The 25,825-nt window shown below is 37.2% G+C and overlaps 1 protein-coding gene across 3 annotated transcripts in view; it reads left to right on the top strand.

The window, feature by feature from the left end:
• LOC138701400 (zinc finger FYVE domain-containing protein 1-like) overlaps positions 1-25,825 on the top strand; it is a 58,604-nt gene that overhangs the window by 9,599 nt on the left and 23,180 nt on the right. For all 3 annotated transcript variants that reach the window (XM_069828258.1, XM_069828256.1, XM_069828257.1), the window contains exons 4-11: positions 3,133-3,355; positions 5,835-6,046; positions 13,575-13,741; positions 13,895-14,032; positions 14,892-15,009; positions 18,672-18,842; positions 20,795-20,957; positions 24,490-24,612. In XM_069828258.1, coding sequence (XP_069684359.1) covers positions 3,133-3,355; positions 5,835-6,046; positions 13,575-13,741; positions 13,895-14,032; positions 14,892-15,009; positions 18,672-18,842; positions 20,795-20,957; positions 24,490-24,612 — 1,315 coding nt within the window. The remainder of the gene's footprint in view (positions 1-3,132; positions 3,356-5,834; positions 6,047-13,574; positions 13,742-13,894; positions 14,033-14,891; positions 15,010-18,671; positions 18,843-20,794; positions 20,958-24,489; positions 24,613-25,825) is intronic.

Consider the following 25,825-nt stretch of genomic DNA (forward strand, 5'->3'; position numbering starts at 1 on the left):
ATCGGTAGGGGAGAAAAGTTTACTACTTCTTGGAAACATATGTATTGGTGGAGAATAAGATTCTCAGCAAATATTTGTGTGAGGTGAATATGTATTTTTTATATGTGCGGTTTATTTTAAATGCATTAAAAATATAGAAAATGTACAATAACGACGTAAAAAGGCCAAAAAGGCATTTAACCTTAAAATAGCCAATGGGAGCTAAAAGAGGCAAAAAATGCAAAATAAAAATTGGGCCTATTGCCCCCAAATGTGTGGAAACGTGTTTATCTCTAATAGGTTTTCATACATACACTCAGTTTAAAAAGGCATTTTGCCTAACATCCAGGCTCTAGTGAACTCTTCCTGCCTGCAGTCAGTCGTAAGTGAGATTTTTAGGACAGTTTTGTTGTGCAGATGTGAATGAGATTTCATTAGAGAGTACGGTAGAGTTTTGCAATGGTGAGATATTCACTGTATCGTTGTATATTCATCTCGAAGACGCACATCAAGTGCAGAAAGTTGTATGGCAGAACAAGGCAAGCATTTAAATGTAAATTTCCTGGCAGCCCATGACATCTTCGTTTTTTTTTTTTTTCTGGTCAGTCTCCGAACCTGTTTTATTAACTTATCCACTAACTTTAATATTGCTTTTCATGTTGGAACTGGGCTGCCAGGAAATTTACGTCTAAATGCTTATCTTGTTCTGCCACACAACTTTCTGCACTTAATGTATGTCTTCAAGATGAATATTTGAGGATGCAGTGAATATCTCACCATTGCACAACACTACTGCACTCTTTAATGAAATCTCACTCACAACTGCACAATAGTGTTCTACTTCAATGAAATCTCACTCACGATTGACTGCAGACAGGAAGAGCATCACAGTTTCATGGAGGGAAATACCAGCGATTACATGAGGTGTGTGCTACCAACCAGTCAAGCAATGTATCAAGACTTTTAAGTTGTAAGTAAGTAATAAAAAACACTTTACAGACTGTTTTAGCGATAAGAAAAACCCCTTTCTGTTAGTCACTGATGGTTCAAAAGAATATATATATTTTTTATTTTAGTAGGTTATTTTACGATGCTTTATCAACATCTTAGGTTATTTAGTGTCTGAATGAGATGAAGGTGATAATGCCGGTGAATTGCGTCCGGGATCCAGCACCGAAAGTTACCCAGCATTTGCTCATATTGGGTTGAGGGAAAACCCCCCGAAAAAACCTCAACCAGGTAACTTGCCGCAACCGGGAATCGAACCCGGGCCACCTGGTTTCGCAACCAGATGCGCTAGCCGTTATTCCACAGGTGTGGACCCAAAAGAATATGCAAGTACTTATTTATTGGTAGAAGGTTGCTGTGAACTAGTAGACTGAATGAAGAAAGCATCAATCTTCAGTTGCTTTCCAATTGCATGCTGTTTTTTTTTTTTTTTTTTTTTTTTACTACTGAAGATCGAATCTGCCTAAAATAGTCTAGAGATTTAAAAATATATTCATTAAATCCGAAGTCTGTTGAATTGAGGTCCATTAAATCGAGGGTCTACTGTATTATAAGCCGGCGCCAGCATTTTTGGTGTGTGTCCTAGATATATAGTGCCCAGTTTGTAAGCATGTTTCTAGTGCAGCTGAGAATGGTACCACTTTCTATACACGTCACATCAGCCATTTGCCAAACACAGTTGTCAGACTGACTGCGGTAAATGTAAAACACTCGAACTTCACGTTTCCATTACTTTTTCACATGCCAAAAACGGTGACGCGAACTATACACTAGACTAGACACCAGTTTGGAAGGCGGTCTGCTGCTAGCGTTTGCGTCGAGAGAGACAGATAGTGAGAGAAAGGCAATGTACAGCATTGCCACACTGTACTTCACGCGCGCGCGCAATACAAGTAGCTGAGGAGAGAATTTCAATTTTAAAAAGACAATAATGACCTTAGCTGTTGATTACTGCAACCTTTTATCAGAACATTATCAAATCTTACATTCTATTAATAATGCTTATACCAAGTTTTAAGATTTTTATGTGTGGTATTATTATTATTATTATTATTATTATTATTATTATTATTATGATTATTATTATGATTATTATTATATCACACAGTTTTAATACGAACTGTGTACGGTGTATTACTAGAAAAAATGATACACTATTTAAGTAGAAATTGTATATAAGTCTATTTCTAGGCGCAAATTATTTTAGCTAGTTAAATACCCTAAAACAATAACTACGAGTACCATGTCATATTGCCATATTTCGGTCACAATATAAATTAGGATTTAATAAATATCCAGTACCTGGTTTTAATCAAAGTCGCTGATTCCCTCATCAGTCCCGTCAGATTCTTCAGAGTTGGATTCTCGAAGGTACATATCTAATACTGTACGTCGCAGCACACTTATTAAAATTATCTAATTCAGAGCCTGTTTTTTCACGACGAGGATGTTTTCCAGGAGAACGAAACGTGGGAGTTCCGCTCACATTAAAAGATTTGTTTCTTTCACTAACAATTCTTTGCATGGTTCGCAAATCCACACCACATGCTTCTGCAGTCGTCTCCTGCGCGCTGGCAACGTTGCGGCCAGCACCATGATGCCCGGCAGAGTTCTGTTCGTTAATGTTTTTAAAATAATTATACACCTTAAACACTATTTCCCGCGCCCGCCTGTGCAGTACTTGTCTTTTTATAGTATCTCCTTCCATTTATTTATCTTACACATACACTGTATATGTTAGTTTTGCTTATGCGATGTTTTAAAACACTCACACGTGAACAAAGTAACTCGAGAAGCACTTGTTACTGACTGATTCTGATTGGTTTTCCTGTTAAAGCTTGTGACGTCATATGCCATACAGGCTACGGCGCATCTAGTAGCCGTCTGCCTTCTGAATTGCCGTCTAGTCTAATCAGACTTCAGATGTATGTCAACTCAGTTAATGGACTGAAATCCTAATTTCAAATTTGGCCATCAGTTTTATGTATGTCAGAGATTATGAACATTGATGAGATGAAATTAAACTATTTGACATTTGTCAACTTATGTTTATCATTGTTGATGAAATTGGCTGTTTAATCCATTTCTATTGTATATTTTGAAAATGTGCCACTTGATTGCATTTTCTTTTTAATTTTGTTGAAGGTTCTTGCTGTATCAGACATTGTCATATATCGGACACGATCTGAACGTTTGCATCATGACTTGTTCACATTCCTGGGGTCAGCTTCACGTGCTTATTCACAACATTTCCAAGGAGCCTTACAAGCAGTGGGGCAGCGCAGTGAATTTGGTGGACCTCTATCTGCTCTGGGACCTGCAGTTATCATATTCCATGAAACAAGACACACACGCACATTACAAGCCTGTAAGTATTACATTTTTAAGTAATTTCAATGAGAATCCATTTAATGTATTTTTAGATGCAATAGTGATAGGAGAAAAACTGTAGATACGTATTAGAATTTAAATTTCTTTTTATAAAAAATGAACCAATAGTGCTATTTCCCTCCAAGCTTGCCTACACATTGATGTTTTGAGGATTCTGTGTCTATGCTTGTGCCATCTAATCAGGATTGTTACAGGACCAGTATCAACAGTTATGAAACTCGTATTGTCATTTAAATGGAGAGTTGCCTCTTCTTAAAATGCAATGTCTCACAAGATCTGTGTTTTGGTTATCTTCTCAATTAAGGTTTCACAAAACTCATACTTTTCTATCAAAATCATTTTCGCATAATTCTTGCAAAACTCACTTTGCTGGAAAGAGATTTTCGTCATATGAAGTAGTTGTCACAGCAGCAGAAGACTTTTTTGCAGACCTCGAGGAATCCGTGTACAAGAAGGGTATAATAGCATTGTAACATCAGTGGACCAAGTGTGTGAATCTCGGGGGATTATGTTGAGAAATAAAGATTGTTTCAGAATAATTCTAGTTTAATTTCTGTGTCAGGCTATGAACTTTTCAAACAATTCTCATATTTTCAGCTATCCCAAACTGCTGATTCTATTATGGAACCTAATCTCTGGAATATTATGCTTTAAGAATTCACTGCACTAGTAAAGTAAGGAGTATAACTATGGATTTTTAGTGCATATTTTCGAATATATCGTAACATGTTATCTCAGCAAAATAGGGGATAAATACTTTTGATGTGTAATAATATTAATGACAAGATCTATATTATTTTCATTTTACTGTTTATAATTGTTTTATTGTATATTATATTTATATTGCAAGTGTAAGATTTCTGTTCTATTGTGTGATGTCCTGGGAATAGCATTCAAATCAACTAATTTGAAAATTAAAATATTATATCAAAGGGATAATGGACCTGAAGGTACGGTCACACGTCGCTACTTTTGCTGTGCAACTTTTGTACTGCAGCTAACTAGTATTCAGAAATTGGCATTATTTTTACTATAAAGCTATTAATACGCCCATATACTTAAATGATAACCAACAGCATATTCACGGAATCAATGTTGGTAACACTCCTGTTTGAAACTACACTATGGAAAATTAAAAAAGTGAATTATATCGTCAGCAAATATACTCAGACTGTGTTGTACATTTAGTAACTGTTACAAATAATTTATTTTCATCATATCTAACAATAAAAGTATCATTGGCACATTTGGGTGGCAACCGCAGCAAAAGTTTCAACAAAACCTATATCAAAAATGCTGCGGCTGCAACCCTGAGAATCCTGTTCACACATCGGGTTGCATCGTTGTTCACATGTCACAGTACGAGGGTTGCGCAGTTTTTTGTACTGCAGCGCTGCAAATGTAGCAATGTGTGACCGTTTCTTAACATTCACTTCTGTCATTTTTGCGTGAAGCACTCGTCACTAATATATCCCCTCACCAAACCCTACATAACCTTGTTACTGACAGTGGACTTCCTTGTCACTCATCTTTCTTCTCATCAAACACTATCTAACCTTATCACTAACTGCGTCTAATTGATACTAACATCTCCTCATCAAACACTACCTAACTTTGTCGCAAACAGTGGCACTTTCTCTCATTAATGTTAAGAACGACAGAGAAGGAGAGAAAAAAACGAATTTCTCCTGGCAACAATGCCATGAGTAAACATCATGCTCATATGCTGGTGATATCATGTACTTAATTCCAATTGGCTATCATCGTAATGACACAGTTAAAAGCTGCTGTGCCTAATTCTCCACTTTTAGCAGCAAATTCTTAGCATTGTGTTGATATAAAATATTCTAGAAAATTTTCTCCTTATTAAGCAGTTTGTTTAGCTTATTGATTGTGGTAAATTTTATAATTGGCGTAATATGATTATAAATGTTCTTGAATATTTCTCTTGAAGATTTTTTAAAATTTTTGTTTATTCATTTTACTTAGTTTTGTAATTGTACTGATATAATTATTATAAATATTCTTAAAAATGTAATCTTATTAAGTATTTTTTAAGCTTATTTAAGCTGTGGTTATGTGTGACTGACTTGTCAGCCATGAATACTTTCTAAAAATAAAGTAGGAACTGTACAGACATACAAAGTTGAGGAATCACACACCATATGTTTCTGTCAGCCATAGTCCAACAATAACTAATTATTTTAAAATGATAGGCATGCAGCAGCCCCATGTGTTGTAACAATTTAGATTAGATCAGTAAAGTTCTCAGAATACTGTCAATGCTTGTTTCTTAATCAATATGAATGTTATGTATGGTAAACAAACTTGACAAAGGCACTGTTTTGGAGTCCGTATTGACACAGCCATCAAATGTTAGGCGACTTATGACTTGTGGCATAAAAGTATTGATTTTCATTTAATATACATTTCTTTTTTATCTTTTATCTCAACAGCTTTAACAGAAAGTGCAGAGGATTTCCTACGTAATCGCTTTGCTCAAAGTAAATTGGAGATTGAGGCATTCAGCTCACTCCGGTATGTAGGTATCCAGACCCTGGCACCACCCACAGACTTTGCAGATCTCCGAGCTGCCGTGCAAAGTGAGTTAGAGAACACTACAGTCCGCTCAGCTCGACAGCCAAATGTTGTTTATCACACGCTCAAGGTATGATCATGTTATGCAAATTACATTATTTTAATATTATACTTTAACTTGATTTACAAGAAGAGTATACTCTTCCATGTTAACACATCTTATATATATATAATTTGAACTGGTAATGGAAATTACGGGAAAATGGCTGAACAGATTTTAATGAATGACCCATCATTTTGAAGCTTGGCATCCAAGGATTTTCAGAAAAATAGAAACTTTCAGTGAAGCATTAGTTTTCCTACATAATTTTCCTATTTTCCAAAATCCATCTTTCGTCAGCTTTGAGAACTAATTGCATTTTAGCATAAAACAAAACACACACTGCAATAAACAATAGGCTATTAGACGAAGACCATGACCTGCAGGATTACTGGCATGTTTAGAGCTCAAATTAAATTGGTTATTAAAACTTCAAGACTTACTAAAATTATTTACAGATCTGATTCTCCAGTGTGTAGTTTTCTGAGTACAGCTTTGTATTGGATATTAAAATCTACAAAACTTGAGGTAGTTTGTTGACATTATTACATTAGAAATGAAATATTACTATAGTTAATGCCATGATGTGACTATTTTTCATTAATTATACATATTAATGCTACATTGATGACATGAAAGTGAAACGTTTTGTGGTTATGTAAGTAGATGTAGAGAATATCTTAAATCAGATCTTCATTTCTATAATTTAATGAGTGGTGGCTATATATATATAACTACAAAAGAAACTCTGAAAGTTGCAGACATACGAGAGGGACTGTGCAGCTGATGGGTGTAATTATGATGTTGCTACATGTGACTGAGCTTCCCAGTTCTGTTAGAAACGGGGAGAAGTGGCTTAGTTTTCCCTCCAAGTCCGAATCAGACTAACAAAGTACACCTTTTTAAACATCACTATATAATACAATTTCGAAGTAGTATATAGAGCATGAAACAAGCTACCTGTTCCACCTTTTAATTTCCACGTGTAGTGGTTCTGCTAAGCTCAGTCACGGACTGCAATATATGTAAATTTAAATGGAATGTACACTTAATTTGTGCTTTTTATTGATTTTGAGATCACCTGCACATCCCCTCACTCCATTTAATTTATATCGCGAGTTTGAGCTAGGCAACATTTAAACGTTCACTGGTATTATGCTTAATTTTTTTCTCAGTGATATGGAAAAATGCTTAAGTAGAGTAACATGCAATGATGGTATTTATTTTTCGTCGCAGATTCACATTATGTTGAAAAAAATGACTGAGCATGTTATGCTTTCCATATTGTAACGTTAACTGCTGCAGTGAAATATAAAAAATTTGGAAAGGTTTTTTTTTATGAATTATCTGCCAGAAACATTACGAAGTTGTATCTGTCGGATACAGGGGGGAGAGCCATTAATCCTTCCCATTGAAGGCCTTAAGGAACCAACCTGGATAAATACCCAATATCCCATCCCTACTGTCCCGTGGTGCAGCTGTTAGTAAGCATACTTTTACGAGCTGAACTAAAGGAAGGGGCTACTCATCAATTAGCACTGATCAGCATGATGAGTTAATGACTGAATTTGGTATAATTTTCCTCTATTCAATACCTAATTCCCTCTTTACCCTTTCCTATCCAGTCCTCTGACTGAACTCTTACTTTCTTCGACCCCGACAGCATTACAGCATTCGAGGCCTAGGGGTTCATTTCCCTTTCCTTCCTCCTCTTTCTCCTTTTCTGTTCCTAGTGCTGACCTACTATGGCACTAAAATCGTCCTCCAGTGACTTAAGGAGGGAAAGCTGGTGATCAACAAGATCTCCCAGCTAGGTCCAATGGACCCGTCGACCAACAGCAGGTGTGGTCCTCCAGACATTCTGGGGGTTGTGTGTGAATGAAGTAGCCACCAAAACGTTAAAATATGGTGTTCACTTAAATCGGCTACAACTTGCCATTTTCACTCCAATATGAAATGAGTACCATTAAAAAAAATTATCCGGAGGTAAAATAGTCCCCCAATCGGATCTCCGGGCGGGGACTAATTTAATGGTACAGAATCAACTAAACATCTTACAATGGAATGCTGGCAGTATAACATCAGCTAAGAAGACTGAATCTGTGCTTCAGTGGCTGACTATGATAATATCTTCGAAAAATATTGGAGTGCAAGAGGTCAAATGACTTTATTGTCAAACGCCTGGCATTAGAAAACAACAACATATATAACTACAAAACTTACATAAGATTATATTATTGTTGTTAAAAATCAAATATTTTTATAGTTATTAATCAAGTGGGTTTGGGTTTTTTTCATATACTTAATGGCAGTGCGTGTACCCATAGATATTTATATGCGTCATTGGGCCATATGAATAAAACTGAAGGATTTCCTTCGAAGCAAGAGGTTGAAGTATAAGGCTATGCTTCGAAGCAAGAGGTTGAAGTATGAGCATATGCTTCGAATTGTAAGAATAACCTCTACCTTATCCTTCAACCTTCTGCTTCTAAGACAGGAGCATGTGCTCATGAAAGTTGTTGTGACGTTTCATGTTGCAGTACTGTGTATTTGTCGGCGCTCTTTATCAACTGAGTGCGGGTGTTCGGTTTCATAAAGGAACGCGATAAGCAGCAACGACGGGCCTCCCAATGACACAGCAACTTTCCTTCTGATGCTAATAAACCACACTTATTTCAATCACAACTAGGTAAAGATTCCGCGTGATTAAAACTGGATCTTCTGATTCAGACGGCGGTAGCTGTGCGCCCCTTGAAAGTACAATGATATTTTTAGTTACACATCCCGGAATATTAGAAAAAAAGTCACAAGTTCCGGAAGTGCAAAGGAAAAAAAAGAGACAGCATTTCAGAAAATGATAAAATATTTCGAAGAAAATTCGGCATACTAATAACTTCCTCCTAGCATGCGTCTTTGCAGTGGTCATGATAGTATTATTAAATATAATTGCGCCTACTGAGTGTGAGAAATAATGATAGTTAATTAAAGTTTCTGCGTTAATCTGTGTGCATCAATAAAATACGAGTAGAAAAATTATATCAATGCAGTGACGTGAATAGATTTGAAGTCCTTCCAGTGGCAGGTTCCTCTGGCTCTAAAGTATTTTCATCTTCATTTAAATCCTGTATATTTTCTGTCAAGTCATAATCATGATCATTAGGTACTTCTCTAGCCTACATTGTGCAACACAAAGCAACAAACAATGATTGTTGGGACATTTGAGGCAGCAATTGTACAGGCGTATTGTAAAATAGAAAACCTACTTCTAGGTTGCCCAAATGAAAGTTCTATTATAAAATAACTGTCTCTTTATTTCAAAATCCGATTTCGATATGATACCATGAGCCATGATTCCAACCTGTCACCCAGTAGGACAGTATTTTTAAATCCACTTAACACATCACGAACTGATGAATTTTTCCTTATTCTATAGTCATGAACGGACCCTGACCAACTAGCTGTAACACTCGTAAAGCGTTCTTTTGCATTGCATGTAGCCTGCAACATGCTAATCATTTCATGATCATATCAGCATGATGTGTAGGTTTAAGAATACACAAGAGTCCAGTCTAATACACTAATAGCATTCGGAAAATTAAATTTTTATAACTGTTCAATTATTGCAACATCTTGTAATGATGTTGACAACTTGAGCCATATGTTCGCTTTTCTGTTATTTTTTTAGATACACTAATAACAGGTCCCGCGCCATGGCATCGTGGTCTAAGGCATCCTGCCTAGGACTCACATTACGGAATGCGCGCTGGTTTGAGTCCTCATGGGGGAAGAAATTTTCTCATGAAATTTCGGCCAGTGTATGGAACCGGTGCCCACCCAGCATCGTAATGCACTTGGTGAGCTAAGATAGGTAGCGAAAATCCGATTTTGCAAACCATCTATATCGGCTGGGAGGATCATAGAGCTAACCACACGTTATCTCCATTCTGGTTGGATGATCGTCCACCTCTGCTTCGGCATGTGGACGTGAGGCCAGCAGCCGGCTGGTCGGTCTTGGCCCTTCATGGGCTGTAACGCCATGGATTTACTTTTTACTTTTACTTTTACACTAATAACAGTTTTACTCATAGTGGTGCCATGTATATCCATCTCTTCTGTAATACCTGATTAGAATCTCGGATCGACCATAAACTCCAAAAAAAATAAATAAATAAATAAATAAATAAATAACAAATAAAATAAAATCATCATCTTCATTTCCAAGGATGTCTGACTGGTTTTAAGAGGGTTGGATCCGATACGAGTCCGCACACTTAGGCACGGTTTGGTCCATTGTGAGCTCTATAGGCCTATATCCGATAATTGTTCAAGTCCGACGGTGGCTTCGGTGGAATCCATGAATCCGACGCTGATAAGTTGGCCAACCTGCCTCAGCTCCAGATATAGCCAGGTCTCGTTTCACGATGAGTAGCCTGATAAACTCCAGGGGCTCCAGGCCCCAATCTCCTCCTATATCAGCATCGGAAACTCCCAATACTTTACACTAACCTATTTTTACTATTGCAGATAATAGAAGAAATGAAATGATAGAGGGAAATGGGAGTATCCCGAGAAAATCCTTTGAAACGTCTGATTTTTCAACCACAGATTCCATCATGATCTGAACGAGGATCGAATCCGGGCCTCCTGGATTGAAAACAGCAGCTAGCACTTGGGCTAAAGAGGCGGCTATTTCCGAGAATGCCCCTCCTCTTCTCCCCTTTGTTTCTTCCAAAAATGGGATTAATCCATTGGACATTTTCTTCATTAAGTGTACATAAACTCTTATACTGCTCCCTAACAGCACACCACCATAATTTGTAGTACTTTTCACGTCGTAATGCGACTGGTAATTCAACCATTACAGAGATGAGTCTGCTCCTGACCAGACTTCACTTTTTAGAAGGATATGCTTCTGAATCGAAGGATATGCTTCACTTTATTCATACATTTTTTCTAATTTTGAAGCAAGAGGTTCCGCTCCAAGCAAGTGCTCTTTTCCTATTGCGTCATCAGGAGGAGAAGGTTGTGCTCTGCTTTTTATTATTAAAATCTGAAGCACATCCTTCAAAATAGTAGAGTAAAAGGATATGCTCAACTTTATTCTTACGGCCCAGTCTCTTCATTATTGGCTCGAGAGAGCGCAAAAATTACAGTTCCTAAGGAAAGACCAAAAGGTATTACTTACTGATAAAAATAAGAAGCCTACAAAACTATGTAGTCTCCCGATCATTTCTGCAAGATCTCTTAGCAGGATAAAATGATTTTATCTGCTACATTTCAAGCTCTACATGCAGCAACCATACCAAGATGCTATGTCTATTGTTCGAAAGCATAGCAAATCTGACATTTTTTTAAGTTTCACCTACAATCCGCAATGACCTGAAATAGCTATTGCTTTACTCCCACATGAAGAACCCACTGATCATCCTGACATTGTTACTTGTGTTTTCGCGTTTAAACTCAAAAACTGAAGGTGGATAGGTTCAAGAAAAAGTATTTGGGATTTAAAAAACCATTCAGAGGGAGTATTTTTCATTATTATGGAAGCAAATAACTTTCAAAATGTCTGGTATTCATAATTGAAAATAAATCTGAAAAATTTTTATTTGAACGTCTAATGAACTTAGTTTGCAGCATCTGCTGCACAAGCCATAGTTTGGTATAAAAGTGAAGGTAATCAAGTTTGTACACTAACTAGGATTATTGGTAGTCACAAGCTTCAAGGGCATGTAGGAATGGGTTTACAATAATTTATACGAGGGGCACTTGAAAAGTAAAGACCAGCTTGAAAGTAATCGACAAGAATTCTGAATAGCATGCATGTGGAGTATACAGAGTGTATACAAATGATTCATCATGTTTTGACATCGTATATCTTCAAATGTATAATGTCCATCCATTTGTACTAATAGCCAATCGAAAGAGCACATTTTCAAGTTCTGTACATATCATTACAAGTGTTCTAGGTGCTCTCCTTGTGTTACCCGACACACATCTATGCGATAGTAGAGTTCGACCCATACACGTTGGAGCATGTCATTGTCGATGTTCCTTAGCGCAGCAGTGATGCGATCCCAGAGTTCAGCCAATGTTGTCGGCATAGGTGGCATGTAAACATTCTGTTTCACGTACCCACAAAGAAGAAAATCACAAACTCTGAGGTCAGGAGACCATGGGGGCCACCTGAGGAGTGCCAAATCATCCTGAGCACATCGCCCAATCCACCGGTTTGGAAGTTCCTCGTTCAGATATCGACACACTTCTCTATGCCAATGAGGCGGAGCTCCATCTTGCTGGAAGATGAAGTTTGGGTTGTCATTTTTCAATTGAGGAAAGAACCAGTCTTGCAACATTTGTAGGTGGGTCATTCCACAGTAAGGTCCTGTGACTAACACTGTATTTTATTATTGTTTACTCATTAAATAATAATATTGCATTGAGCTAACATGAAATTAGTAGCAGATTTTGAGCTGGATAAAACTAAAAAAACAGGACATGAATATATTTATTAGTTTTAGATACATAACATTCTGAATGTCCTGTGACTAACGAAACTTACTGTGGATTGACCCAGGTATGTTGCACCCGTCACGGTATTCTCAGCAAAAAAGTAGGGTCCGTAAACTGTGCTCCTTCAGACAGCACAGAAAACCTTCAATTTTGGAGAATCTCTTTCAGTTTCCACTGTAACACGGGGATTTTCTGTGCCCCATATTCGGACATTGTGACGATTCTCCTTCCCACTCAGGTGAAATGTTGCCTCATCACTGAACACGAATCGAGAGGCAAATTCGTCATCTTCCAAGTGACAATTACTGCCTGGAAACGTTAACTGTTGATACCACTGCAGAATGCTTTGGTGGGTTGGTGGGTCTCCTCTGTACTGTCTCCGGAACGCACGCTGAACAGTGATGTTGGATTGAGTACTCTGATATTCCAAAACACAAAATGCTTTCTGTTGATCAGTCACCATTTTACTAACCGCCACTAATGAGTCACTGAAGAGTCAGAATGAAATCTGAAATGAGAGAAACCAAATTTAAGAATATGCTCTTTCTATTGGCTGTGAGTACAAATGGGTGGACATTATAAATTTTAAGCTATATGATATCAAAACCTGATGAATCATTTGTATACACTCTGTAGTAAGTTTAATCATCTAAAAGCCATGTGTCACTTTTTGAGCTTGTGTGATTATTTGTCGTTAGAAACTTTTTGTTGAAAATGAGCGATGTAATTGAGAATCCTGCTAACTGTAAAGTTCATCCTGTGACTCAGTTCCTTCATGCAAACAATCAGATCGTCGCGAAAAGTGATTAACATGTTTACATGTTTAATGCTATGAGTGAAAGGAAGTGGAAACAATGGTATAGGCAGATGAGCCAACAAACATCCCTATGAAAGAACTGGCTGTTCTTCAGTTTTCAGTGTTCAACTTTAGAAACAGTTGAACATGACTTTCTTAATGCTAACTTTCTAATTAGTGTATTTGGTAATTGAGTCATATTCAGTTTGCTCTCATCTTTAATACAATATTAACATTTGTTTTTAATTTCAGGTTCTAAATGATAAATTTAGTGGAGAGATAGAAAACGTTTCTCCAGTGTTATTCCCAGATCAGTACTTCACATGCCCTGTGAAATGCTTATCTTGTGAAAGGCGCTGTGAGAGCAGCATGGGCCATCTTAAGGAAGGAATGCCTCATTCATGTGCTTACCGATGCAGGTGGGGTATATGAAGTAATTGATCCCATACAATTAACTTCACTATTTAAGTAGTTGAATTTAGAGCTGTTTACAGTAAAGAAAATATTATTATTTTTTTTTTGTTTGTAAAATATGTGTATAGACTTTATTTATTTTCTGTGTCATGTTACAGATACCAGCATCAGTTTGAGAACTGCACATACATTTGTAAGCTGTGCCATAGCAATGGGAAAGAAGTTGTTGTCAGTCCAAAGCTGACATCATCTAGTGATACTTCGTGGTTAGGACTTGCAAAATATGCTTGGTCAGGGTATGTTTCATATATATAGCAGCATATAAATAATCAAATTAATAATACTAATATAACAATAAAAACAACATCAACAACAATAGATGGGTTCCCTTCAGTTTGTGGGCCCCTGGACATTCGTCAGTTCAGCCACCCTGTAGTGAATTGGTTGGTTGGGCTGGGTTGATTGGTTTTGGTTGGGATGGTTGGTTTTTGGTTTTGATTGGGTTGGTTTGGTTTTGGTTGGTTGGGTTGGTTTTGGTTTGGTTTGGTTTTGGTTGGGATGGTTGGTTTTTGGTTGGGTTGGTTTGGATTGGGTTGGTTTGGTTGGGTTGGTTTGGTTTTGGTTGGTTGGGTTGGTTTTGGTTGGTTGGGTTGGTTTGGTTGGGTTGATTTGATTTGGTTTGGTTTTGGTTTTGGTTTTGGTTGGGTTGGGTTGGTTTTGGTTGGGATGGTTGGTTTTTGGTTGGGTTGGGTTGGGTTGGGTTGTTTTGGTTGGATTGGGTTGGTTTTGATTGGGTTGGTTTGGTTTTGGTTGGTTGGTTGGTTGGGTTGGTTTGGTTCGGTTTGGTTTTGGTTTTGGTTTTGGTTTTGGTTGGGTTGGTTTTGTTTGGTTTGGGTTTGTTTTGGTTGGGTTGGTTTGATTTGGTTTGGTTTGGTTTTGGTTGGGTTGAGTTGGTTTGGTTTTTGGTTGAGTTGGTTTGGTTCTGGTCGGGTTGGTTGGTGTTGGTCGGTCGGTCGACAGGAAAATGTCATTGCAGACACTGAATATTAAAATATATATATATATATATTTACATCCTTAAATTTTTCTGTCGTAGTTCAAGAAAATGATGGACTGTATGTTTTATTTTAATATGTGTGTTACTTGTTTCACTAGATATGTTATTGAGTGCCCCCACTGTGGTGAAATATATCGCAGTCGACAGTACTGGTATGGCAACAAAAATCCAGAGGATGCAGCAGTGAGAACGGAAATACAGCACGTATGGCCTGGGGTGAGTGGTATTAGCATTTTAAACTTTAAAATTAACAGACAGATAATGAAATAAATGATCTAAAAGCGACAAATGAACATAGGATATTTTCCTCTATGTTTCTTTTCCATCATCAGCTCCGAACCCATTTAAAGTGAGGCATCTTTCCCATTTCTCCATCTCCCATACAGCATGATTATGTTAGAAGCAACAGACTATGGATCACATTCCATAATGTGCTCTCTCTACTTTTGAGTTTCACAAAGTGACATCCTTACATGTTTTATAAATCTGAAGAATATTTCTGTACCACATATATTAGAAATATGTAACTCTAAATATAATTTATATACAACATAGATATTCAGAATTATTTCTAAATGTACGTATAACATTTTTCATGTCTTAAAACTCATTCCTTCTTGCTTTGACCTTGGCAAAGTTATCTATTACTTCTTCAAAGTCCAGCTTCCTGGCTATGCCATGGACTGCTCAATGATTAGAAGTGCTAAACCTTTCAATCTTTCCTGACCTGTAGTGCTTCTCGTATAACTTTTAATTATTCTAAGTTTGGAAAATGAACTTTTCACATTGGCAAGTGTAACAATACTGGTCACAAGCAACATCAAAGCTGTATGAACTTTCAGAAAACTGGATCTTCTATCTTCGTAGTGTATCCAGCTATTTGCTGACAACACGTGTTCCACTATGTTTCACTATGAATTTCCTCTTCTTACAAATGATGGGTAAAAAGCACGATGCTTGTTGTATATTTCAGCAACCACATTCAAAGATGAGGTGTATTCAATATGTATTGGAGAGAATTGTCCAAGGTTACAGGGTTTGCAGATTTTAAATTAGTTCTATGGATGTTTGTGACAGGGCAGTTTAAGAAGATATGTTCCAAATCTTCTTCGTTATTGTTGCACCAGCAATAACTACTAGAGTCAACAAGATTAAAGTGGTGAAGATACGAGGCGCATCCAGAAAGTAAGTTTCCCGATTTTTTCCCCTTGAAAGTAAACGTAATTAGCCGTGTCAATTGTGCATGCATAACAGATCTATGGTGTATCAATCATATGCCAGCCGGACAGGTCCCGCCTGGTGCCAGTAGCGTGGCAGCAGTGGTCCGAAATGGAAGCTCTTATTCCTTCTCCCGCCGCCGCATTGCGCCAATTGAAATTCATCGGCAGCTCTGTCAGGTCTATGGGCCGAACATCATGAGTAAGCAGATGGTGCGTCGCTGGTGTAGGCAGTTTTCCGAAGGTCGTCAAAGTGTCCATGATGAAGAGCGCAGTGGGCTACCGTCCCTCATCAATGATGATTGTGTTGAGCTGGTGCGGCAGTGCATCATGGAGAACCGTCGCTTCACGATTACGGAGCTGAGCAGCCATTTTCCGCAGATATGAGTATCGCAATCCTTGTTGCATGAGATTGTCACTAAGCACCTGCTGTTCAAAAAAGTGTGCCAGGTGGGTGCCGAAAAACCTGACACCCGAACACAAAATGCAACGTTTAGGACCAGCACTGACATTTCTGCAACGGTATCACGATGACGGCGACGAGTTCCTCGACAGGATCGTCACGGGCGATGAGACTTGAATTTCGCACTTCACCCTGGAAACCAAGCAGCAGTCAATTTATTGGCGGCATAGTGGATCTCCGGTCAGGACGAAATTCAAACAGACGCTGTCGGTACGGAAAGTGACGTGCATGGTGTTCTGGGACAGGAAGGGCATTCTGCTCATTGACTTCCTTCCAAGAGGCGAAACAATGAATGCTGACCGTTACTGTGAAACACTGCGAAAATTGCGACGTGTCATTCAAAACAAGAGGCATGGAATGCTTATTGCAGATGTTGTGCTCCTCCATGACAATGTTCGTCCACATACGGCTCGGTGCACAGCAGCTGTTTTGACGGAATTTGGCTGGGAGTTGTTTGATCAGCCACCCTACAGTCCTGATCTTGTTCCCAGCGATTTTCACGTTTTCTTGCACCTCAAGGAATTCCTGTCTTCCAGTGAGTGTTTTGGCAACGACGAAGAGCTGAAGACGTCTGTCACACGCTGGTTCCATTCACAGGCAGCAGAGTTCTACGACAGATTGCTACAAAAATTGATCCCACGATACGACAAGTGTCTCAATTCTGATGGTGGTTATGTTTAAAAATAGCTGAAAAATTGCTGTACCTGTTGCCAATAAATGTTTTCCTGAAAGTGTGTGTTCTTTTTTTTTAAAAAATAGGGAAACTTACTTTCTGGATGCGCCTCGTACTTCTGAGTGATAATATGGCCTGTCCTGGCTCTTGCTAAGAAAGTTTGTATGTGTCTAGGAATGTTGCAGAACATTTGTAAATCATTAGGTTTCTTTTGAATGTTTTGAAGTCCTTGGCCTTTATCAGAAGAAAGCCATAATTCGACCCATAAATTTGTTAAATTGTATAATGAGAATTAACTGCAGAATATGTGCTGGTTAAAGAAGTTATTTGCATCTGATTTCTAGTAATTCCGCAATGACTAGGTATCCATTGGAATACTATTTCTTTTTGAAGACTTAGTTTATTTAATATTTTTGGTATAGAGATTGTGATTTGTGCATAGGAAGTTGGAGTATATTTCATAATATTTCCAGAAAACTGTATGAAAGGAAGTGATTTTGTTGTAAGAAGAGATGCTAGTTCACTTATTGTTTTTTACTTTTGAGATCTCATTACTAAGTGCCGATTGGATATTAAAAATTTCTCGCGAAAATGCTGAAGAAATGTTTTTGCTGTATGCCTTCACATACCTGCAATCTCCTTAGCCTTATGCAGAAGATTGATGTCACTTACGTTTTATAGAGCCTTAGATTCCAGAACACCAAAGTTTGATACCACTTCACTCAAACCATTGAAATAACATTGCCTTTAACTTGTAATCACATACAGTACCGGAAAAGCAATATACTTAAAGGAAATTTGTAGGATCTCTTAACTGTTCGTCTTGAGAGAGTTCGTTATAGTGACATCGCACTTTCCTACATCGAGAATGAAGAAATTGAGGATGAATGAATCAGCTATTTGCTATTAGGCCTGCTTCCTTAATTTCTTCAGAGTTATTTCGATAATTTTCAGTTCTTCAAAGCAACTCTAAAAGTTCTACTGTTTTTGATAAATCCATATTTTTGGATTGAAGTACTTTGGACACAATGTTGATTGTCTTCAGTATTTTGCAATGGAAAATCACCAAGCAAACAAAGTTATAATTTTCATGGTAAAAGAAAGCATGGTTTGCCAGCTACTTCATTATGGGGAGTAATGAAGAAGAAAGAAGAAATTTTCAGTGCTGAGTTACAGTGTGGCTTGGGTTCAATCAAACAGAAAAACATTAACACTTCACCATTTGAAGAGTTAGGAAGTATTATAATGAAATGCATTATAAATAATAATTGTAGGTCTAATTAAATAACTATAATGTTTGGTACATGACACACATGTTAGTACTAGTTATTTTAGCCTTTTCTTCCCATTTTATGTAAGGAAAAAAAAAGTAATCCCTCGGAGATTCATTAAAAGGGGTTCTACTGTACTTAGATACATTCATTCATTGTGCGTAAAATGTTAATTCATTAGGATAGTAAGAATTTTTACATATAAATAATTTTTAGATCACATATTTCGTTTTAACGAAGTTCGTTTTCTTTAGAGCAATTCCGCAACATTGGGGAGTCAAAATGCTGCTCAGAAAGTCTTAGATGGTGTGACTTATATATCAGAAGCTGTTGCTAGTGTTGGGTCACCACCAACACGCATGCTGTCATCATGGGTTGCTGATCAAATAGCTCCCAAATACTGGAGGCCCAATCACGAAATAAAGGTAAGTGTGCATTATTTATTTCCTGCGTCCTATATAAGTCTTTATAAATGTAAAACGTCCAAAATAACTCACCACCTCTTTAGAATTAATTCAGTTAAGTTATCTTGTACAGTAGAAACCTGTTTATCCAAAACAGTAGGGCTCGATTTCTTCAACCTTTGTTAAAATGTATCTAACATAGTGTTAATTAACTGTAAGTTAAAAGTATAAATTGGTGTTAAAAATATTGCGTTTCTTCAACTTTACATTTCACATTTTAACATTCTGTTTGTTAACTCACTGTTATGACTAGAGATTCTAGAGTTTAATCATAACCTATAATCAAGTATAGGCTCAGTTCTGTTTTCTGAACTCTGACAATTGCGATTCTCGCTTGTTTCCGTTTGATTCAGAGAGGATAGAAGTCTTTCTATTCTCTCAGGTTTGATTTATGCTTCTTTCCGTAGTCTGTATCACAATAGCATGGAGCAGCGTATTGCTGTATTGGTATTGCTGTTGTGAAATGGAAAACATTGGAACAAAAAGAAATCGTGGGACTAATTTCTCTTTGTTCGAGAGAAGCCTTCTGCTGGAAATAATTTTGCAGTATAAACCAATTACTGAGAATAAACAAACAAACGGATCTACGTTAAAAGCGAAAAGTGAGGCTTGGCAGAAAATAGTCTACACCTTTGTATGAACTTCTGTTCTGTAAAATCACTGAAATCATCTGCTCTGTTTATGTATTCATGGATATCATTTTCTAAATAATCAAGATATAGAAGTTCAGCATCTAACGCACCACCCATATTGAACACTTCTCTGCTAACAGAGAGTTAAATGATTTAACTGCATGAAATTGAGCAGTTAAATTAACATGGGTTTTAACAGTCTGTTAGTACTAACAGTTGTTGAAGAAATGCTTCAACTGTTGGTTTACAGTTAAAATGGAATAACACACTGTTATAATTTAACTAAGGTTGAAGAAACCGGGCATAGAGGTCGAAGGTGATTTTAAATAAATAAATATGCTGAAAATCCATTAGTTCTGTAATTGCCTCTTGGCTTTCATATGTCAAGTGACATCACACTTCACACCTACATCTGGTTACATACTGACCTATTATACTACTGTTGTGCTTCTGGACAAAGGCTATCTTCTTAACCTGGAAATATGCAAAACTTTCTTGTCACTGTAATTTCTTTGGTATAATGTAGCCCATTATTTTGTTATTGTAGAGAGATCATTAACCGTACTACTAGTCTAGGGTAGCCCTTCAAACATCCCACTGAGGCATTTGTACTGACATTACAGTAGATTGTAGAAATTGCAATTCCAAAAATGATTCATTATGTCTTGTTTGTTTAGTGGATTATTTTACGACGCCGTATCAACATCTCAGGTTATTTAGCGTCTGAATGAAGTGAAGGTGATAATGCGGTGAAATGAGTCCGAGGTCCAGCACTGATAGCTACCCAGCATTTCCTCATATAGAGTTGAGGGAAAACCCCGAAAAAAAACCTCAACCAGGTAACTTGCCCCGACCAGGATTCGAATCCAGGCCACCTGGTTTCATGGCCAGACACGCTAGCTGTGACTCCACAGGTGTGGACATTATGTCTTGTCCTCAAGTGTACCATAGTAATTGTATAATGTACAAAAAAGGGCATTTCATTTAACCGAAGTTTGGACATGTGAAGTGCTGCTATTTATTCGACTGCTGTTATTTGTTGAATATGAGGGAGATTAAACATAAATAAAAAAAAAATGACGTTATGTTCAATGAAACTCGTTTTTATAAATAATTATCATCTGTACATACATGTAATGAATAAAATTAGCACAGTGCAAGAAGTATTGTAATGTTTTGTGTCTGCACAGTAAGAAGCACACAAAATAAAGATATTTACATTTAAATTTGCTGAAAAATGTTTTTGAATTATGTACCAACAATTATAATGTTATGTTTTAGAATTGCTACAGTTGCAAGAAGTGGTTTGCACCAACTGCAAGCAAACATCACTGCCGATCTTGTGGAGAGGGATTCTGTGAGGATTGTTCAAATCACTTCATGCCAGTCCCTGACAAGGGATGGTTTACCCCTGTTCGTGTTTGCTCTCCATGCTACCAAAAAGGTAAATTGATTGCTACGTTTTTTAATTCTCTACTTTTTAATTCCTGAACAAAATGGTAAACAACTTCGAATCTGAACTGTAAGTTCAGCTACAGCTTTGAAGATATAAGCATGTGCAGTATTATGTATCTGGAACTTATAAATTGTTGGCAGCCCAATCTGTTTGCCGCAAGATGTACATACATCATTGCTGCCATGAGAATGGCATACTTAGATGTATTGTGATATATGTAGAGCTACAGAATTTATTCAATTTTCTGCACACATCATTGAATTTAAATGTGTAAGACAGGGTCTTGTTTTCCTAGGGAATTAAAAAAGAAGAAGAAGAAATAGAAAATATGTATTTAAAGCTATTTAGGTTTTTTTAAGTTGTTGTTGTTTTCTAATGCCAGGCGTTTGGCAATAAAGTCATTTGACCTCTTGCACTCCAATATTTTTCAAAGATATTATCATGACCAGCCACTGAAGCACAGATTTTGAGGTGTTTCGAATCCATTTCTTGGTTTGAGTTGCACAATGGGCAGTTAGGGGACTGATATATTCCAATTCTATGCAGGTGTTTGGCCAAACAATCATGGCCTGTTGCCAATCTAAATGCAGCTACAGACGATTTTCGTGGTAAATCGGGAATTAACTGTGGATTTTGATGCAGAGAGTTCCATTTTTTCCCTTGGGATTGAGTTATCAAATTTTGTTTGTTGAAGTCTAAGTATGTAGATTTAATAAATCTCTTCACAGAGTAATACATAGATTTAGTAACAGGTCTTTAAGTAGCAGTGCTGCCCTTCTTTGCTAAAGCATCCACATTCTCGTTTCCCAGGATTCCACAATGGGATGGTATCCATTGGAATACAATTCTTTTATTGAGTGACATTAATTGAGAGAGCATTTTAGTTATTTCTGCTGTTTGAGATGAAGGTGTGTGTTTAGAGACGATTGATAGAATAGCTGCTTTGGAGTCTGACAATATAACTGCATTCCTAAATTTACTGATGTGGCATAGAAGATTCCTGAGACTTTCACTTATTGCAATGATTTCACCATCAAAACTTGTTGTTCCATATCCAAGAGATCTATAAAGTGAGAAGAGACAGCACGTAACACCTGCACCGGCACCTTGTTCTCTGGAGATCAAGGATCCGTCGGTGTATAAATGAAGCCAGTTTTGTGGAGGGTACCTAATATTAACATTAATTAATTTTTTTTTAAGTACTGAAGCATCATTTAGGTTTTTTGAGTTCTGTAAAAAAAAAAATAAATAATTCCTGTGACCATGATTTGGAAATATATGCAAGAATCTTTTAATTTGAAATCAAGGAACAAAATATATAAAAACCTGAGTCTGACCCCTAATTATTTCTCTTTATGCTGTTGGAATAAGTGAAAAATGAATACAAGGCACTCAAATGAAAGTAAAATGATACAGAAATGCTCTTTGTGCCGTGACACACCGGTTGGGAACCCCTGCATTGAAATTACTGTACAGTAAATTGTTAGATTTAGCCTGTTCTGTATGGTTGTGTAACTTGGACTCTCACTTTGAGAGAGGAACAGAGATTAAGGGTATTTGAGAACAAGGTTCTTAGGAAAATATTTGGGACTAAGAGGGATGAAGTTACAGGAGAATGGAGAAGGTTACACAACACAGAACTGCACACATTGTATTCTTCACCTGACTTAATTAGGAACATTAAATCCAGAAGTTTGAAATGGGCAGGGGATATAGCACATATGGGCTAATCCAGAAATGCATATAGAGTATTAGTTGGGAGGCCAGAGGGGAAAAAGACGTTTGGGGAGGTCGAGACGTAGATGAGAGGATAATATTAAAATGGATTTGAGGGAAGTGGGATATGATGATAGAGACTAGATTAATCTTGCACAGGATAGGGACCAATGCATAGGCAGAGAGAGAACCATTTCATTGGGGGGGGGGGGGGAAGCAAAAGCATAGAATCCCGGTATAACAAGGTTATGGGGGACATTATTAACCTCCTCCCCCCATTATAACTTGACCGTGGTACAGTACCAGTATATCGAAATATGATCATTTAATAAAGTATTTTCAGGGGGCCCTGTACAGTGTTACATCCATATCCATGATGTTTTGGACCAAGTTGTATAGGGCTTGAACTGTAGGTCTACTACAAATTATGATGGGGCATAACTGAAAATGATCTCCTTATTTTTCTCTCTCATACACAAACACATGTCTATATCAATAACACTATGTAATAGTGCTAACTTCTTTAATATGAAGCTTACCTTTCTGAAGTTATCATATGAAATGAGGCGTGTAGTTGCAAAATCAGATACATCACTTTTTTTTTTCGAAATGAGTTAATGTTATATTTCATATCATATGATTCTACAACTGTTATAGCACTATTATGCTCCAAAGTCAGATACATCACATGGATTTGTATGATGAAAGAATAGTATTGGTTGCAAATCCTTGGTTCCTTGCAAACGTTTTTCCTTCATACTGAAATATTATGTTTTAGTGATGTATCTGATTTTGCAACTAAATGCCTCAAATGTAAATTCTAATCTCTAGTCATTGTTTACACATTATACTGGGATCACTTTTCTTTTTTCTGCATTGTTCTGCAGTATGTTATTCATATTTCTCCAAGTGAAGGCCTGAACACCTGGAGACTTCTAATACATCACTACAGGCTGTTACAAAAAAAACATTATAGTACTTCCATTCCTCAATGAGATATAGAAATTCTTATACATTCAGAAATGTTGTTGTTGTTGTTTTCTAATGCCAGGCATTTGACAATGAAGTCATTTGACCTCTTGCACTCCAATATTTTTCAAAGATATTATCATGACCAGCCACTGAAGCACAGATTTTGAGATGTTCCGAATCCATTTCTTGGTTTGAGTTGCACAATGGACAGTTAGGGGACTGATATATTCCAATTCTATGCAGGTGTTTGGCCAAACAATCATGGCCTGTTGCCAATCTAAATGCAGCTACAGACGATTTTCGTGGTAAATCGGGAATTAACTGTGGATTTTGATTTTCACTCCAACATTCAGAAATGTAAAATAAATATTATAGTCCAGACACATGATCTGAAGACATTAATTCGTCAATTTAAGCACAGAAACTTAATCAAGAACAAAAGCAAGAAAAATCTTTTGAATTCAATATTTTCCTAGCATTAATAGGAAAAAAAAAAAAGAGTTCAGACAAGTTTGAGGGGGGGGGGGGGACAGTGCCTCCCATAATTCCGCTTATGGATAGCGGGCTTATGTGAGGCAGCAATGAACTTCCAGGTTCCTTAAAAGCCATAAGTAAGTAAGTATATCATTGGCATTATGGAAGTCCGAATAGGATGTAGACACTTTACTGAGTATTCTAATTTCTTTCATTCAACTTCAATAATCTTAACTATCTTCATTTATCTCTCTATATTTTAAAAATTCTCTTCAGTATTGTGGAGCCTCTGACATATTTGTAATTGATATTATAAAATAGGAACTTTACTTATAGTTGTGCATTATTTTCATTGCAGCCTCCATGAATGACAACCTGATTGTTGATGACGTTGATGATACTGAAGTTCGAGCAAGAAAATATGGCGAGGCTGTTGTGAGCACATTGAGTACTGTGGCATCTGTGCTGGAATATCCTCGAGGTAAACAATGAATTTAAATGGGCAGGCTGTGACAGTCCTAGCACTGCGACCTAGAAGATCTATTGCATTTCCCCATCATACTATCTCATTGGTGCAGTAGTTTATTGTTCTTGATGAACTTGGTGAAACTATGGACTAGGACAATTGATAGCTCATCAAGCTTTGGAAAGTATCTTTCAAAGACGAGCTCTTTGTTGAGCTACAGGATTGTAGTCTACAGTCTATACAAAACTAGAAAGGTATTGTTAATTCTCTCTCGCACACGCAGGAAGGGAGCGACGTTGTGAAGTTGTGCAGTAGTGCAGTGCGGCTCTTTATGCTGCCTGTCTGCCGTATCGGAACTATGCAGCTGGCATGAAATTGTAAACTCATAAATTTGTATCATACGGTAGTTTTTGACCAGACTAATAATGATAATAATAATAATAATAATAATAATAAACGTATGAAAGAATGTGAATATGGTACATAGTGTGTAAGCAATAAGTTGTCTCTATTAATACCTTACGATCATTGATTTTTTTATACTTGAAACTTAAATTCTTTAACACAATGTGCAGAAAAAATATTGCTGTGAAAAAGTTCCTCATCTTGAAGCGAAGTTTGCAGCTTTTTAAAGTTGTTGTTGTTGTTGTTTTCTAATGCCAGGCGTTTGACAATAAAGTCATTTGACCTCTTGCACTCCAATATTTTTCAAAGATATTATCATGACCAGCCAAGTTAAATGGCAAGTTGTAGCCGATTTAAGTGAACACCATATTTTAACGTTTTGGTGGCTACTTCATTCACACACAACCCCCAGAATGTCTGGAGGACCACACCTGCTGTCAGTCGACGGGTCCATTGGACCTAGCTGGGAGATCTTGTTGATCACCAGCTTTCCCTCCTTAAACCACTGGAGGACGATTTTAGTGCCATAGCAGGTCAGCACTAGGAACAGAAAAGTAGAAAGAGGAGGAAGGAAAGGGAAATGAACCCCTAGGCCTAATGCCGTCGGGATTGAAGAAAGTAAGAGTTCAGTCAGAGGACTGGATAGGAAAGGGTAAAGAGGGAATTAGGTATTGGATAGAGGAAAATTATACCAAATTCAGTCATTAACTCATCAAGCTGACCAGTGCTAATGGATGAGTAGCCCCTTCCTTTAGTTCAGCTCGTAAAATTATGCTTACTAACAGCTGCACCACGGGAAGGTAGGGATGGGGCATTGGGTATT

The sequence above is a fragment of the Periplaneta americana genome, chromosome 6 (assembly GCF_040183065.1).
Source record: "Periplaneta americana isolate PAMFEO1 chromosome 6, P.americana_PAMFEO1_priV1, whole genome shotgun sequence".
NCBI lineage: Eukaryota > Metazoa > Arthropoda > Insecta > Blattodea > Blattidae > Periplaneta > Periplaneta americana.